This window comes from Salmo salar, chromosome ssa06 (assembly GCF_905237065.1).
Source record: "Salmo salar chromosome ssa06, Ssal_v3.1, whole genome shotgun sequence".
Lineage (NCBI taxonomy): Eukaryota > Metazoa > Chordata > Actinopteri > Salmoniformes > Salmonidae > Salmo > Salmo salar.
Window position 1 is genome coordinate 32,524,727 of NC_059447.1, and position 17,930 is coordinate 32,542,656.

The 17,930-nt window shown below is 44.6% G+C and overlaps 1 protein-coding gene across 1 annotated transcript; it reads left to right on the forward strand.

Moving 5' to 3' along the window:
- The first annotated feature begins 100 nt into the window (after positions 1 to 100).
- LOC106606991 (sphingosine kinase 1) lies at positions 101 to 17,600 on the forward strand. The gene is made up of 5 exons (XM_045720309.1): positions 101 to 647; positions 10,384 to 10,533; positions 12,620 to 12,714; positions 12,877 to 12,992; positions 15,118 to 17,600. The coding sequence occupies exons 1-5, from the start codon at positions 224 to 226 to the stop codon at positions 15,968 to 15,970; spliced, it is 1,638 nt and encodes a 545-aa protein (XP_045576265.1). The 5' UTR covers positions 101 to 223; the 3' UTR covers positions 15,971 to 17,600.
- The last annotated feature ends 330 nt before the right edge of the window (positions 17,601 to 17,930 follow it).

Here is a 17,930-nt window from a genome sequence, read left to right on the forward strand (position 1 = left end):
TTATTATATTCCATGAGAAGAGGTGGATTCCTGACATGGGGCATCCTTGTCCAACTTTCATTTCTCAGTGTGTGATTCCCCTTTTAGTCACTAGGGAGAGACCTTTCAACAAGGAAAACAGCTGGTGGACTCCGGGTCCAACAGCAGTCAAACAGGCAGCGGCAGCCATCCGCAGTCATCCTCATCAACCGCACGCCGATCTGCGGAGCACATCGTCCACGGGATGGATAACGACATCACCCAACCTGACCCATCCCGTCAGCGCAATGGTGTCGTGGAAGGGCTTTATGGAGAATTCACGGACTCGCTCAACGCAAAGGTCAGATATTCTGTGAGTTTGACTGAGAGTGCTCTCACTATTCAAAAGATCTCGTCACCTGGACAGGATGAGGTGGTTTTCCATTTAGCTGACTGTCTTGGCTGCCGGGCTTATAAAGTGGAGGACGAAGCGGACGTTGGGGCGTTCTTTACAGCCTATTTCTACCCGTTCAAGAGGCGATGGATAAGCACAGGCATGGCCCGGCAGAAAGTAGAGCAGTGCTTTCGGGTCGCACTGGTCCAGGACCCTCTCACTAATCTTCAAGAGGCAGAGAGATGGGCGCGTGCCATCAGAGAAGCTTCTATCCGTCAGATACCCAGACGACATGGTGAGAAGCAAGGCTGCATAGTTGAAATAAAACCGTTGTTTCTTTCTGGTATAATTATGTTTGATGAGGGCGTAGGTTCTAATTTAATTTAGCCAAACAGCATCAAACTTTAGGCTATTTATATGGATAACCTGAGAAGTCTGTCATCATTGCCATATACTGTGGGTCTATATGTTTCCTCATTTATTTAGGAGGAATTGTATACTCTGCCCAGGGAAATGGGGCTTATAAATTCAGTTCAAAATGTGAGGGTAACTTTCCATCACCTTTATCCCATACTGCACCTAAGGTCCAGTAATTCACAACCTGCTTACTCGGTTTCTATAGAATAGGATAGGCTTAAGTGCCAACTGACTGGGCAAGCTTGGAGAATGTCCTGGAAATGGAATGTTGTTCATCTTGCACACCCAAGAACCAGCTTTACCTGCTGTGGGAGGATGACTGCCAGTTACCTTTCTCAGAGTCAAATAATTTGCATAGATTTGCAACTGTGACATTTCTGTATCATTTGTAAGCGGTCATTTAGTCATCCCAAAAGCAACATTGCTGAACCCAAGTACTCAAGTGATTGAACTCATCGTTTTTCATCTAATGGTGCTTATGCCGGTTGTCTTGGATCAGGAAAACCCTTATTACAACACAACCGTATTCAAAAGCCTGCTTTTGAAATCTTCAGTCCATGTCATAGACTTAGGTCCATGTGCAGAGACCCGACTGACCCTACTGAATCAGTTCTGAACATGAAACAGAGTGCTGCTGATGCTAATTACCCAGTTATCACTTACTGAGGAGATCATTTGGTGTGGATGAAGTTGCCACAGGGAGAGCCATATGCAAAATATTATGCTGACATTCTGTCAAAATATCACACATTATTTTGAATTGAGTTTATCCAAGTTATTGCTACAAGATGAAATGTCTCACATTAATGTGTGCTTCGTTAAATTGCATTATTAGATTGGTTTTATTAGTTTATTCAGATCCCCATTAGCTCTTGCGAAGCAGCAGCTATTCTTCCTGGGCTCCACACAAAAACATAGAACATGACAAGGAACAAAACACTGATACGCTGATAGACAAGAACAGTCACACAAATAAGATAGGAGTGCATGTGCCATGGGCCTAAATTGGCAGAACGTAAGGGAATTTCCATCTGAACAAAAAGGAGAGCTGTCCAGGATATAGTTAATCATACATCTATTCGGATTAAGTTGCAACAAGGAGACACCGTCCAGCATAGAAACATAAAAAACGTCTAACGGTCCTTCTCTGAGAAGGCACTTATATATTAATCAGACAGTACCAAATATTCTCTAAACATCAGCCCGAGAGCCTTTTATGAAGTCAAAATAAAAGACAGGGGCTTTGCCAGCTGCTACAGAATCACACAGTGTTCATAATGTAATTGTGTCCATAGTCCTTGTTTCTTCAGTGGCTCTGGCGTCAATCACTATCGAACGATATGAGAACAATCCATAACATTCAGTGACAGGTCTAGTGACCATCATCAACCCGTACACAAATGAGTATCATAAATAGATCACTGGAAATCATGTATTACAGAACGGGAAAACATATACATATGCTAAGCATTGTGTTAATTATCTTAACTGAATATCAACTTTATTCATCTTAAATATTCCCCATTACACAGAGTGAAGATAATTGTCCATAAAACAGGGGTGCCTGCCTATCGTCTGCTTAGGGGCCCATGCTCAGGGGCCCTCTCTAGACCCCTCAGCGGCATAGTTCTAGAGGAAACGGATATTTGATTTGGCAGTGACGGATTTGGAGTGTTGGTTGCCAGAAATGGAGTCAGGTGTGTGGAATAAGGAATGAGGTCGCCCTGTGAATTGCCCTTTAGGTGTCCAAGGCAACTGAGACAAGGGTCTTTGTGTGAGTTGCACCTTAGGCCTGGAGCCAGCAGGAGTTGGAGTTTCAGAGCTTTGCCAAGAAGACAGATGGTAACCTGACCTGAGAGGTAACTGGTAGCATTCTCTCTGGCCTGCTGGACTTCAAAAGCCACCAAAGAACATTTTTAAAATGTCAATTCGCACATATTAATGAAGTCTGTCTATCGATAGCCACTGATGATAAGCCATTGAAATGCTAACAATTGATGAACTGTGGCATGACTCAGGATTCCTGCTCTAGTACAAGAAGGCTTCTCCATCTGTAGTACAGTGACTAATGCATAATGCAATGATATCATTAATTGATACGTTTTTTTTAGCATTCAAGGTTCGGGCCAGACAATAATACAATATTCAACAGAATATATTATGTATTTTAAATGAGTAATGGGAAGCTAATAGATGCAACAAAATATGCCACATTAATTCCTTGTTCTAGATCAGGGGTGTCGAACTCATTCCATGGAGGGCCTAGTGTCTGCAGGTTTTAGTTTTTCCTTTCAATTAAGCCCTAGACAAACAGGTGAGGGGAGTTCTTTACTAATTAGTCACCTTAATGTATGAAAGTCAGAGGGACAGAGGGTGTATGAAAGTCAGAGGGTGTATGAAAGTCAGAGGGACCGACTAATCCCTGTTCTAGAGGGTGTATGAAAGTCAGAGGGACCGACTAATCCCTGAAGGGATATTTATGTTAATTAATTTCATTTTATCTGGTGATGCAGCTGGATAGGTTGGATTAAGAAGGCAATTGCTTTTTTTGCTGTAAGGTTAATGTTTAGGGAAAGCTATCAGACACTTTCAGTGCGTAATCCCACATAATTTTGTTGAAACTGTAGATGCTAGATATTCATTTTTGTATTTTTTTTTATTGTGGTTCAGTCACAGCTTGACTGTGTAAGGACTGCACAGTGTGTGTTTAAGTATCAGCAGTCTACCATTCAGTTCCTGTCACAGCCAGGTCATAACGGACTGAATGAGGCGTAAATAATGAAATCCTCAAACAATGTGATGTACCTTTGCACATCAAAGGCCATGGAAGGTAATATCCTGCTATTTGCAATGCTTAGAGGTACCATAAAATGAATGTCTGCATTTTTGTAAGGAAATTCAGTCTGTCTTGACTTTCAGGAAGGTAAAAAGTTTTCAGTGTGAACTTAAATGACTAAAACCAGATATGAAGTATGTAGAAAAGATAATGGACCTATATATTTTTAAATAAGATCATCTTTGATAACTAACAATCACCAAAATAAAAACTCTGGGAGAATATAAAATTCTAAAAATGTCATGGCCCCCATTGATTTTGTTATAATGTTTGAGTCACTCAGATAGCATAAGAACACGACATAAGCCATGATAAAATTTGTAAAATTGCAGGAAATTAGCTTTAAAACTTCAAAATCTTGTGTGTGTTCCACAGAGAGGGTATGTACAGTGAGGGAAAAAAGTATTTGATCCCCTGCTGATTTTGTACGTTTGCCCACTGACAAAGAAATACTTATTTCCTTCATTAAAATGCAAATCATTTTATAACATTTTTGACATGCATTTTTCTGGATTTTTTTGTTGTTATTCTGTCTCTCACTGTTCAAATAAACCTACCATTAAAATTATAGACTGATCATTTCTTTGTCAGTGGGCAAACGTACAAAATCAGCAGGGGATCAAATACTTTTTTCCCTCACTGTATCTGTCACTGTGATATCGCCCTACGGCCCAATGCTCTGCTGGCGCCACAGTGTCTCTCAGTGATGGAGACAAGAGCTGAACGGTGCCCCTGCTACATCAGTGGCCTCTCATCCCAGCCAGGCTGGTCCCCCGGGGCCCTCGTCTCCCGCTCTGCTCCCTCAGACAGGCCTGCCTGTGACAGGCTGTCAGGGCCCCTGGCTCTACCTCTGTGGGCTGGGTGTCTAACCCCCCACCCTAATCTTGGACTCGCTCAAGCTTGTTTGCAGATATGCCAGCTATGTCTGAGTCATGGAGGTAGTGTTACACCTTGGGGACAGCTGAGACAGCAAGCTTTCACTTAAAGCCAATTCTACCAGCATTGTCTTTTGTTTTCCTCAGTGTTCTGGCTGGTTTTCACTTATATTGATGTGTCATAGCAATAATGCGTGGACATAATGAGAGATATTATGTTCTAAATTCATGTGTTTGGTAATACTATATTTATTGCTTTAGTAGTAGATTGATTATACACAGCAAAGTTGATCAGTTAATCAGTTCTGTTCATTTGATCCCAGCCTCAGTACTTGTTAGTACTCACACTTACTCAGCCACCTCACCTCTCTGTTTACCCTTTTCCTCAGAGAAACACACACACTAGCTTGCTTGTCAGACAGCCCTTCAGCATGAGTCAGGGTCACATCTGCCCACAGGCACTTAACCACAGCCTCACACACACACACACACACACACACACACACACACACACACACACACACACACACACACACACACGACCTAAAAGGTTGTTTCCACAGAAATGACTCTGGGCAGCATGTTACAAAATATGACTTAGGGAATGGGCATCAAAGCCTTAATTATTAAATCAAAAACAAGATTAAGCTGGCTCCTCATTTAGGGTCCTCACTGTTTCAGTAACCAACTTGGCTGGTGAAGATCACCACCTGCAACAGAAGCCCTGTTCATACCTAGTTCTAACATGCGCCTTTTGTCCTGATCTTGTCAACATTCTGATTGTGCCCACATTTTTAGACAGGTGTAGACGATGAAAAGACACATTGTGATTTGATTGTAATCAGATCTTCTTGAGGTAGTCAGGCACTGTAACGGTCTTCGTCGTCCTCGGATGAAGGGGAAGAGAAATCAGACCAAAATGCAGCGTAGTAAGTGTTCATAATTTTAATGTACAACCGAACACTAAAGCAACAAGCAAAACAAAAGAACAACCGAACAGTTCCGTCAGGTGCAAAACACTAAACAGAAAATATCTACCCACAAAACCCAAAGGAAAAACAGGCTGCCTAAGTATGACTCCCAATCAGCAACAACGATATACAGCTGTTCCTGATTGAGAGTCATACCCGGCCGAAACAAAGAAATCCCAAACATAGAAACACGGACATAGAATGCCCACCCAAATCACACCCTGACCAAACCTAAATAGAGACATAAAAAGGCTCTCTCAGGTCAGGGCGTGACAGGTACGGATTGTGTCTGGATATCAGTCAAGTGTAAACAGATCTGGAATGGTCAAACTATTGAAATTATCATTATACCAGCCTCAAACATCATTGACAGATACCACCATTGATATACGGCATCAGTAATTGTCTTAAAATAAATACATTCATGATATTTTGAAAGAATGTCTGTCAAATAATTTGCGTACAGGGAGGCACCAGCTAATCTGGTCACAATGCGGACACAGTGAACGGATAAGAGACACATTTTAATACAATGTGTAGACACGACAAACCTTGATCACATAGTTATTGGATCATATTGATCAGATCACATGTTAGAGCAAGGTGCAAACAATGCTATAATGAACCCTGTATGACTGCTACTGAAACCTTTGTAACTATCAAGCTCTGATAACCAACTTCAATTCGGATAGCTTTGCTTTCATGCTGTATCCATGTGAAGGATTTTTTTCCCTGTGATACAGTATTTCTAGTTCAGTCCATAGGTGCACAAACGTACACTTCTTTTAATGTCAACTCGATATGTTTTCTATACCCAATTTTACCATAGATAGACCTAATAATGATAACCGGTCTTTGACTGGTTAGATCACCTGTGCGCACATATGTTAGAGCCCACCTCTTATTGACCTAGGAACCATGGAAATGCTTCCTCGACATATACTCTGAGGCTTCTGAGAGCTGTAGGCTTTTGAACAGTGGGAGGCCCTATGTTAGAAAGTAACGTTACCAAGTTAATGAGTAGACCAATGTCTAGTTTGCGTCTTTAGTTTTAGCCCCAAGCAACCATTAATGTACTGCTACAGGAGACTGAAGGAGTCAGGAGACAGGAAACACAACATAATACAGCAGAGCATGATATTGCTAACATGGAAATATCTCATGTTCTGTGGTGGTAAAGGCGGGGCTGAATTTCGACTCACAAGCTGTCAGGGGAGGATGTTAAACCGCCTCTGTATTTGAGGCACAAGGACTACAGCATTGGCTTTGACCCCTGAGGAGGCAGCGATTGTTCTGTCATCCCTGAACTGTTTAATTGAAGCCTTTATTTGGCTCATTGTATTGAGAGCATTTTATAGAGCTCATTTGACCACACTTGAGTGGAAAAACGACCCTTATAGTTATGTGCCAAACAGCAGCATCCACTATTGTGTCTGAAAGACATGTAGTCAGAGCTTTTGTGTATAAAAGCCACATTGTGTAGTGTGAAGAAAAAAAGACAATAACAACCCTTTGTATGAATGGGGAAGAGTTAGCGAGACTGTGGTTTCACACCTCACTTTGAGATATTTCAGTACCTCTGCTGTCCCTGCACTGGAGCCAAATGAGTAGGAGGTGCCACTCCAGGTCAGCTGGCTGGTAATTGGACTTCTGGGCAGGGACAGGGGAGGCCATTTCCGCTCAGACGACACTGGGCATGAACCAGACAGAGGGGCCTTGTGTGGAGGGACAGTGGCACAGCAGGGTAAGGGTGTACTGGTGCCAGTCCCGTTGGCATGAGGCTACAGGATGGAATTCACAGGGCAGTGCGATGGCTGTTTCACTGCTCCCAGGGGTCCAATTAGGCCCATGGAACCAGTCCCAATGCCCAGCAGAACCGGACTCACACTCACTAGTGGGAAGTTGCTTCCGCATGTGGCACATGCAGGGTTCAGAGGATAATGCTCACTGCCAACCTTGATCCGGTACAGGTACTCTGTGTAATGTCTGACAGGGTTAATTTGCTTCTGAAGTACTACTCATAACCACAAACAAGTGTAATCTCTGTAAGGATGACCCCAATTAGTCGATTGACCTACTGTTTGGTCGATAGGCTGTTGCTTGACCAAGATTCTTTTAGTCGAGCAGTGGCAAATATATTTTAAAAAAATTATGTGGGCTAATCCATTTTGAGGCCGCAGGGATGGCAGACCACAGTATCACCAGTAGTACATTTACCGTTAATTACCATAATTTCTCATTTGGAATTTGTTTGTTTGGTTATGGTAATTTATGTTAATACATTCAATATCTTATCATAATTACAGGTCCTGGGTGGCACAGCGGTCAAAAATACTGCACCGCATTACTGAGGCATCACTACAGCCTGGGGTTCGATCCTAGGCTGTGTCACAACCGGCCGTGACCGGGAACCCCATAGGACTGCTCACAATTGGCCATCCGGGGTATGGGAGGGTTTGACCGGTGCGGCTTCCCTTGGCTCATCATGCACGAGCAACTCCTTGTGGCAGGCCGGGCGCCTGCAAGCTGACTCCGGTCATCAGTTGAACGGTGTTTCCTCTGACACATTGGTGCGGCTGACATCCAGGTTAAGTGAGCAGTGTAATAAGAAGTAGGTGGCCAGGCAGGTCATGTCCCGGAGGACCTTCGCCTCTCCTGAGCCAATTGAGTAGTTGCAGAGATGAGCCAAGGGACTAATTTGGGGAGAAAACGGGGTAAAAAAAATATGCTTGTGACCGTACCACCTGTTCAGTGTCGGGCCTGGTTAGTACTGGGATGGGAGATCGCCTGGGAATACCAGGTGCTGTAAGCTAAAAACTATATTATTCTTACCGTTGTCATTGTAGGAGTGGAAACGTTGTTGGCAGAGTGCACAACCTAAGTTTTGGTTTATTTCATTCCATTTCCGAGTTGTCAATTTATTCACTGTCTTTTGTTTGAAGCGCTCCTGTCAATCTTGACTAAGTACATGCACCTGATTACACATAGAAGTAGGCCTAGGCTACCTGGCCTGCGCGCAAATGTAGACCTATAAATGTGCCCATTATGGGATCTGATAGTATTTCTGATTGTCTTAACTCACCATCACTGTGGAGCTTCTCAAAGTCATCTTTCCTTCGCCTCAAACAGCAAATAAACAGTCTGTTTTTACATCCATTGAGAATGACAATAGTTCCTTAACGTAGAAAAATTCGCTCCCTTTTGATAACCACTCAGCATGAAAGGGTGAATAAATCTCATGCTCTGATCCGGTTGAAACGTCATAAAATAGGCCTGCCTGATTACTTCTTATCCCTTGCGCAAATAGCCTACAGCTGTGTCTGTTTGGGAAACTCTGAAAGCCCAGGATATTTTTACATATTGGCAATGGCAATAGAAGTAATTTTTTTATTTGAATAATTTTCATTTAGATAGAATTGTGATTAACCACATGACATTGATTTTGAGACATGAGGACTTTAATAGAAATTAAATGAAACTGTTCCACGAATATGTGCATATGAAAATCATAACTGGCACGCAGATCAGGAGAAATGGTATGATAACTTGGCACTCCAAATGGAAAAGGTTGCCAACCGCTGGTGTATCCTATTACCGGCAACTTCAGGAGCATAATGGCAGAATCTGCGAAGCCCAGCAGCAGCGAGAGGAGGATGGTCGGGTCAGGAACAGGTTAGGCTTATTGATCTCTGGCTTCCGCTTTAGTAATTTGTGTGTCTTAATTTTTAATCGCAGTGCTTAAAGCATCAGACAAGCTAAGTAGCCTGCATATAGTTGATTTTCTATAAATGGAAAAATAGATGTTTTTAAATTTGGAACAATCTATTGGTTGAAAGAACAGACGACTCTCGACTAAGATTTGTTTATGTCGGGGACAGCCCTAAATCTCTCTTATGATTTACTACTCTGAGAAGTCAGTGTCCCCTGTGCAGAAAGACAAGGTCATTTTTAGTAACTACAGTATCAGAGGCTAGGGGTTCATCCTGAGTTAAAAACAACTGTCTCTGAAATTATCTCTCATGGCGCTCTGCAACATCTGAACAAGTTCTGCCAGCTTTTAATTATTCCGTTGGTGTCTGGTAATAATTCTAACGATAACCACACAGATCATAACAGTAGCATTACTTAAAGAAATTCTCCTGTACTTTTGTATACTTTGTAGCCAGTAGTTCTGAAAGTAGCACTCATGAGCCAAAAGTGGTCCCCGAAAATTGTTACCTCACATATGTGCAGATATGTGCACCACGTCATTGCTTTCTCTCTCACTCTGCTCTGTGTGCATCTTGCTAGCTTTCACTCAAATTGCGAGGGGCTGAAGCTCATTGGCTGGAACTCAAATTGCTAGGGGGCTGGCCCACCTGTGGGAAAATGTAGGGAAAATAGCGCAGCCCAGAAAAACTGTCGCTTTCAAACTAGGGATTTGTGGCTAATTTAGGTAAAACTGCAGATTGACACATCCAGCCCAAAGCGGGAGGTTTAAAAAAATACTTAGTATTCGCCAAAGTTCCGGAGCATATCTTCAACTAGAACATTAGGCGAATGACTTGAGGTGGCATGTGTTTTGTTAGACTTACATTTCTGGGAAAAAATAAGTGGGTCACAAAAACAATAACGTCAAGCACCATCTGTGAGTGAATGGTGTCACTGCCCTTGGTATCACTGTTTAATGATATCTTTAGGGTAGAGACTCCTTTCATAACCTCTTTGACATGTCTGAGATTGATGTCAGAAAAACATTTTGGAAGACAATGGAGAGTCACATGATTGATGTTTCCTTGATACTAGAAAATTAAGTGGAGCAATTCTTCCCTTGACAGCTTGAGAATACCAACTCACAAACTATTCCTTCTTCCCTCTTCTGTTTATCTACATCTCTCACTCTATTGCTCTCTTTTTCTATTCTCTCTTTCTCTCTCTCTCGCTCTCTTTCAGATGTGAAGTACTATGAGGTACGGCGGCCCTGCAGGGTCATGGTTCTGGTGAACCCCCAGAGTGGGCGGGGCCAGGCTCTCCAGCTTTTCTCCGGGCAAATCGAGCCCATGCTCACCGAGGCTTCAGTCCCCTACACATTGGTCATCACTGGTCAGTCCCCTACACACCTACCTGCTTGAGCCCTATTATCTCACTGCCCTGATTGCGCGCACACACGCCCACACACACCCACGCCCACACACGCCCACACACACACACACACACACACACACACACACACACACACACACACACACACACACACACACACACACACACACACACACACACACACACACACACACACACACACAGTGTTTGACTCTGCACTGCCTTGTCAGATCCCCTGCTCCAAGTATTATATACTCTCAACTACTTTTCACTAACAGTAGCAATGAGTTCAAAGTCACTGAACTCTGCATAACCTTTCACTGAATAAAAGTCAGGTATCTTTGAGCAAGCAGGAACAATCCAAGGAGCGAGAAAGACTTTTAAAAATCACTTCAGCTACACATTAACACCACCACCTATACTTCACCAGCACCCGGTATAGCTGACAAGAAGCTATCTCTGCCAGCGTTACAAACCATCACCAAGACACCTATGAGTTGTTCAATGCCTTCTTAACCTTTGAAACAACTGAAAAAGGAGAGAACAGAGAGAGAGGAGAAAGAGTGTGAGTTCAGTCCCAGGGGACATGGGGAAGGTTAGCATCTGGATGGTGATGAAAAAAGGCAGTCTAAATACCGACGGTCGGCGTGACGATGCCGACCTGGGACTGCTGGGAGCTGGGGCTGGGAGAATATGGGTCACCAGAGGCTCTCTCAGCTAGCGCTCAGCTAGCACTGCTTCCCCTCCACTGCCTGGGTACTGTAGCTAGCCTGTCTGAGTGGATTAACCGGCGCCACCTCGCTGCCCTGCCTGCCTCCACTTAGGGAATGGAGCCCTGCAGAACTATCATGTCACCTACTAGTCTATGCCAGAGGACTAAGGCACACTGAGAGGATCGTCTTTCAGCGAGAGGGTGAATCTGGGGTTTTCTGTGGTGTGTGTTCATGTGCTTGTGTGCACCTGCATGTGTGTGTCTCCCTCAGAAACTGAGGGAGCTCATGTGGAAAACAGTAGCTATGTATTCAGGAACTGAGAGCAAAAAAACATTATATTGGGCATGCGGTATCATCCTCACCCAAAAGGGACCTTGGTTCATATCACATGAACAGAGAGTAGCTACCAAGCTATAGCTCATCAGAAGAGAGGATTATGTAAAATCCAGAAAATCAAGAGATGGTGAGTTAGCCCCTGCCTATGTGTGTTTGCGTGTGGCAGTGACCCCGTGAATAGGGAGAGGGCTGGGAAGTGCAGCCTCAGCCTCCAGCCAGCAGCATAGAGTGCTGAGTCAGCCGCAGCAGCCTCCCTCTGTTTTTGCCTGACAGCACAGGACCACATCACTCCGCACTCAGTCTCCCCATACATAACAAACAGCATGGACTTAAAGGAAACTCAGTGGGTGAGGGAGGGCTAGGGGACAGGTACATGTTATGCTAGGAGAGGAGGAGAAGAGGAGGAGGAGAGGAGGAGGAGAGGAGGAGGAGAGGGGGGTGGATGTAGTAATGGAGTTTTCATGGTCATTTTTCAAACCTCATAACACATGGTAACTCAAGCAGAAAAGTAATGCCCTTGTGATGACAATGCCTCAAACACACACACACACAGACACAGGCATAGACACACACAATTGCAAAAACAAACAAACACAGTACTGCCTTTAGCAGAGCTGATATTTGCTGCAGAACACAATTCTCAGCTGGCAGAATGGTGCTAGACAGTGTGCTTAGGGGGGATCCAATAAGACCCCCTGCAGCGTAACTGTCTCAAGGACATCTCCAATAAAAACTCCGCTAAGCAAACAGAGTCGGCCCCAGTCGTCACATTAACCATGACAGCAGTGGCAGATGTTTGCACTAAGGCCTGGCTGCTTTGAAGACTGCCATCGGCCAGTTGAATAGCCACTGCATGGTCTAATGTGATATGTATGGACTGATAGAGGGAAATTGAATCCCTTTTCTCTCCCATCTCACTGATCCCTCCCTGGGGGCTTCTGGTGAAGAGAGGCCATCTCTCGGACCTTATTCTCGCTCTCTTTCCTCCCTCCTCCTCGCTGTCCCTCTCTCATGGCGTTTCTCTCTGTCCCCCATAGAGCACCAGAACCATGCGAGGGACCTGGTGAGAGAGACTGATCTGTCACAGTGGGACGCTCTGGTCATCCTGTCAGGAGACGGGCTGCTGTTCGAGGTGCCCCAAGTATAGACACTGCATGAACACATTTCCAGCATAGCTAACTTGTCTAAAGTTTCCCTAAGACTGTTTGAATAAGCAGTGGGGTTTGTGGGATACAACTCTCAGTTGGAGGGTCATGGCCTGATGCTGTTTGTGTGTGTTTGCCTGTCCGGTCAGGTGTTGAATGGTCTTCTGGAGAGAGAGGACTGGGAGGAGGCCATCCAGACCCCACTGGGCATCTTACCAGGGGGCTCGGGTAACGCCCTGGCAGCCTCCGTCCACCACTACACTAAGTAAGTCCACTAATGAGACATTTAAATGCATAGAGTACAGTAGAATGGAATGCGATAGGAAAACTGGCCTGGACAAAGAAGGTGATTTATCCCTTTTCTATGGATGTAATTATCACATTAGCTGACTGGGCAGAGTAGGCACATTTCTCCAGAGACAAGGGAGAGAGATGGTGTCTGCTTCAGCTTCACACTTCATAAAGTCCAAGGAGAGTCATTATTTGAGGGTTGCTGATAGCTACTTTTAATGGAGTGATGTAATGGGTTCTAGAGCAACTGGAAATGAAGTAGACTACTACTGAGGTAGTGTCTGGACCGCCTTTATTACTGCTGTTTGTGAAATATGAGCCCCCTACATATACAACATCAACAGAAAAACAACAATAAAATACGCAGCGAGTTGTATAACATCAGATATCTATCCCAGTTGAATAAAGCTTTGCAACCTATGAACAACCCTAACCCTAACACCCCTGTTCAACCCGAACCAAGCTAACCCTAGCCACAACCCTTACCCTAGCCACAAACATTACCCTAGCCACAACCCTTACCCTAGCCACAACCCTTACCCTAGCTACAAACATTACCCTAGCCACAAACATTACCCTAGCCACAACCCTTACCCTAGCCACAACCCTTACCCTAGCTACAAACATTACCCTAGCCACAACCCTTACCCTAGCCACAAACATTACCCTAGCCACAACCCTTACCCTAGCCACAAACATTACCCTAGCCACAACCCTTACCCTAGCCACAAACATTACCCTAGCCACAACCCTTACCCTAGCCACAACCCTTACCCTAGCCACAAACATTACCCTAGCCACAACCCTTACCCTAGCCACAAACATTACCCTAGCCGCAACCCTTACCCTAGCCACAACCCTTACCCTAGCCACAAACATTACCCTAGCCACAACCCTTACCCTAGCCACAACCCTTACCCTAGCCACAACCCTTACCCTAGCCACAACCCTTACCCTAGCCACAACCCTTACCCTAGCCACAAACATTACCCTAGCCACAACCCTTACCCTAGCCACAAACATTACCCTAGCCACAACCCTTACCCTAGCCACAACCCTTACCCTAGCCACAAACATTACCCTAGCCACAACCCTTACCCTAGCCACAACCCTAACCCCATTATCTTACAGTCCGACAGTGCAGATGGTTATGTTTAAAGTACTGTAACTGTCCAGTGTTTCCAGATCTCTATGAAATATGACCTATAATTAATTACAATATGAGTTAAATAGTGTTCCTTCCAAAAAAAATGTAATTAAGAATGTTAAAAAGCAGCTTTTCTGTGTTAGAATGGTGTGGGCATACCCCAACAACAGAATGGTGTGGGTGTACAGTGTACCGGTCATTAATATTAATGTGAGTAAACTGCTGATTGGCCAGCTCATCCTCCTCTAGACTGCTGATTGGCCAGCTCATCCTCCTCAGGAGTATGACATCATACTCTATGAGGAGATAGCAAGCATTTTTTAAATGGTCAGTTTGAGTTTTTCTCCAAGTTATACTTTAGCCACAAAAACGAGTATAAGAAGAGTCAACAATATTATTTGGGTATGAGTTAGCAGAATATGAATTTAAAAGTGAGATTTTCACTGGACAGTGACTTTAAAACAATGGGATTAGGATTTAACCGGTTTGTGGACATGAACCTAGGGTTAGGGTTATGGCGAGGGTTAGGGTTACTGCTGTAAGTGCAATGTATTAGGGTCCCGTGTGGCTCAGTTGGTAGAGCATGGCGTTTGCAACGCCAGGGTTGTGGGTTCGATTCCCACGGGGTACCAGTACGAAAATAAATGTAAAAAAAAATATTTAAAAAAATGTATGAAATGTATGCATTCACTACTGTAAGTCGCTCTGGATAAGAGCATCTGCTAAATGACTAAAATGTGAAATGTATGTATTACCATTCTAGAGTTAGGGTTACTGCTGTAAGTACAATGTATTACCATTCTAGGGTTAGGGTTACTGCTGTAAGTACAATGTATTACCATTCTAGAGTTAGGGTCATTACTTTTGAGTGAAGGAGTAGCTCCGGCTCAATTGAATCAGACTGATACCTAACTGCCTCAGTCTACTGTGAGCTGACTGCTACTCCCTGCAGGTCTCCCCCGGCCTGGGGTAAGGAGCTGCTGCTGAGCTGTGGCTTCCTGCTGTGTAAAGGCCTGGTGACTCGGCTGGACCTGGTCTCTGTCCACCTGGCCTCCAGCCAGCGCATCTTCTCCTTCCTCTCCCTGGCCTGGGGCTTCGTGGCCGACGTCGACATCGAGAGCGAGAAGTACCGCCTCGTTGGCCCCATGCGATTCCTGGTGGGTACGCTGATGCGCCTGGCCTCCCTCAAGGTATATCAGGGTAGGCTGGCATACCTGCCTGCTCATCCCTTCACACCCCAGAACTCCTCCCTCTGCTCCTCTCTACCCTGTGGGCCCAACAGCTCCCCCAATCAGAACTCTCGCCACAACCACAGCACAAACTCCAACCACAACACCGCCCACAACTCCTCCAACATTGCCATCACAACCATGAGGACCGAGCCCCAACCAGTCAACCAGAAGGGGCCTCCTGACTCGCTCCTAGCAGACCTGGAGCAGCCGGTGCCTGAGCATTGGACAGTAGTGAATGAGGAAGACTTTGTACTGGTACTGGCCATGTTCCAGTCCCACTTGGCTGAGGACCTGTTTGCCGCCCCTGGGGCCGCAGCAGACGACGGCTTCATCCACCTGTTGTATGTGCGTGCAGGCATCTCCAGACTAGCCCTGCTCACACTCTTCATGACCATGGAGAAGGGGGGGCACCTGGCTATTGGCTCCCCACACCTTGTGTATGAGAGGGTGAAGGCCTTTCGCCTGGAGCCTCTGTCCCCCGAGGGAGCGATCACTGTGGACGGGGAGATGGTGGAGTACGGGCCAGTACAGGCCCAGGTTCATGAAGGAATCGCCAGGCTCATCTCAGGCTGAGAATCTACTCAGAGCGTCTGTCCTCCTCACAGTTCTGACTTCTCGCTCCCTTTCTTACTCTGTCTACTGTATATACAAAGTGCCAAAGACATTATACCAGCCTTTGGAAAATCTCCCCTCTTTTTTTCTACAGATACATTCAGTATCTATCTCTGTGTCCTGTTTTTTAGACATCCCTCCCTTTCCTCTCCATGCTTCATTCAGGGTCAAAGTCATGCATGTTCTTGCAGCTGGCTGGTCTCAGCTAAGAGTGTGTGTGTATGAGAGTGTGTGTATGAGAGTGTGTTGTGAGCGGTGTGTTTAGTAGGGAGGGGCCCACGGCTGAGGAGTACCTTGTGTGCTCCGCTGTCTGACTTAATAAGTGTGACACATGTGAAGAGAAGCACATTCTTCGGTCCCGCGAGGATGTGGCAGGCAACCAGCTCTACGCCCGCTATCTAGCCCCGGGGTAATGATTCTGTGGAGGATGAGACACAGGCCTGACATGAAGGCCTTCCCCCCTCAGGATATACTGTTCGAGTCATGGATGTAGGTTTTCTATGGAGAAGCACAACGTGGGAGAATGCAGCATTGTAGACCTCCACCAATGATATTAGGTTACTCTTCTCTCTCATCAGTGAAAACCTCCACTTTACCTCTATGTTTAATGGATGGGGTGGAAGGGGTTAGGTGCTAGTGAGGTTTTGTTAAAGCAGCCTGGAGGTTCAGGAACCTGGCCAGCTGAGGTTACCTTCTTATATATCTCGTCCTGCTCCTACCCTGCTGCTACTGCAGCTCTAGCCAACATGCTTCTTGGACCACCTCCTTCCTGACACACACACAAACACACAGGCTTGACACTCCCTTTCAGATCTGGAGCACTTAGCAAGGAGGGGGATGGTCTCGTCTGCTACATATGATCCCTTTCTTCTAGCTGTGTTAAGATTGTACTCCCTCCTCCTTCACAAGATTTTGGAGCCATCAGCACCTAATGTGTCCTTATTCTGAAGCTTTATGGGTGAATGAAAAATACTAGCTGATAGAACTACAAGCAGTTGAAGAAGATACAGCACCATTGTCGATTTTTATGAACGGTTTTATTGTAGATAAAATAATATAAATATTTCTGTTGTTTTCTGTCCAAGCACACACTAAGAAGGGAAACAGGGTTTTGCACTACGCTGCACTGCATGGGTCAGTGGGTTTTGCACATTGACTCGATCAATAAGAGTTGGAGCGACCAGGCCAGAGTGCTGTGCTCTCTGCTGGGGCCCTTTTCTTGTCAGGGTGGAGATGATGAGCATTAGTGCACTGGAGCAGAGACAAGCGCAAATGTGAGCATTATCATCAGTTCTCCTCACACCAGTTCATGCCAGGTCGGGTTCACCCCAGAGATATAACAATTACTGGTTTAACTAATCCTAGAGCACACACTTGGTTTGGTTTGACTCAAAATGTGATATGGGTGGAATGGTTTTAATACTGTACTGTATAATGAATCTAAAAGGATGCTTAAAATGACTCTACCTGAAGGTATGCTGACTGCAGATGTGATTAACTTCTCCCAATCTGATTTCAATCTTCCATTTCTGTGCCTGTACCTGACTTTGATATGCCTTTAGATAAATAAAAGTTCAAGTTTTATTTGTCACATGCACAAGTACAGTGAAATGCTTACCTTGAAAGCCCTACAAAACAGTGCAGTATTATATATATATATATATATATATATATAGTATTATATTTTATATATATATATATATAAAAGTATAATTAATAAGAAAAAAAAACAAGGGGAAAAACACGAGAAATAAGAAAGAAGAGAGGAAGCTATATACAGTGTCAGTACCAAATTTACAACGTACAGAGATACTGGAGAATTGAGGTAGATAGGTACATCTAGGCAGGGATTATTAAGAGAAAGTGACTTGAGGCAGGATAAATGATTTATTATAATAATATTAAACATACTGTACTGTAC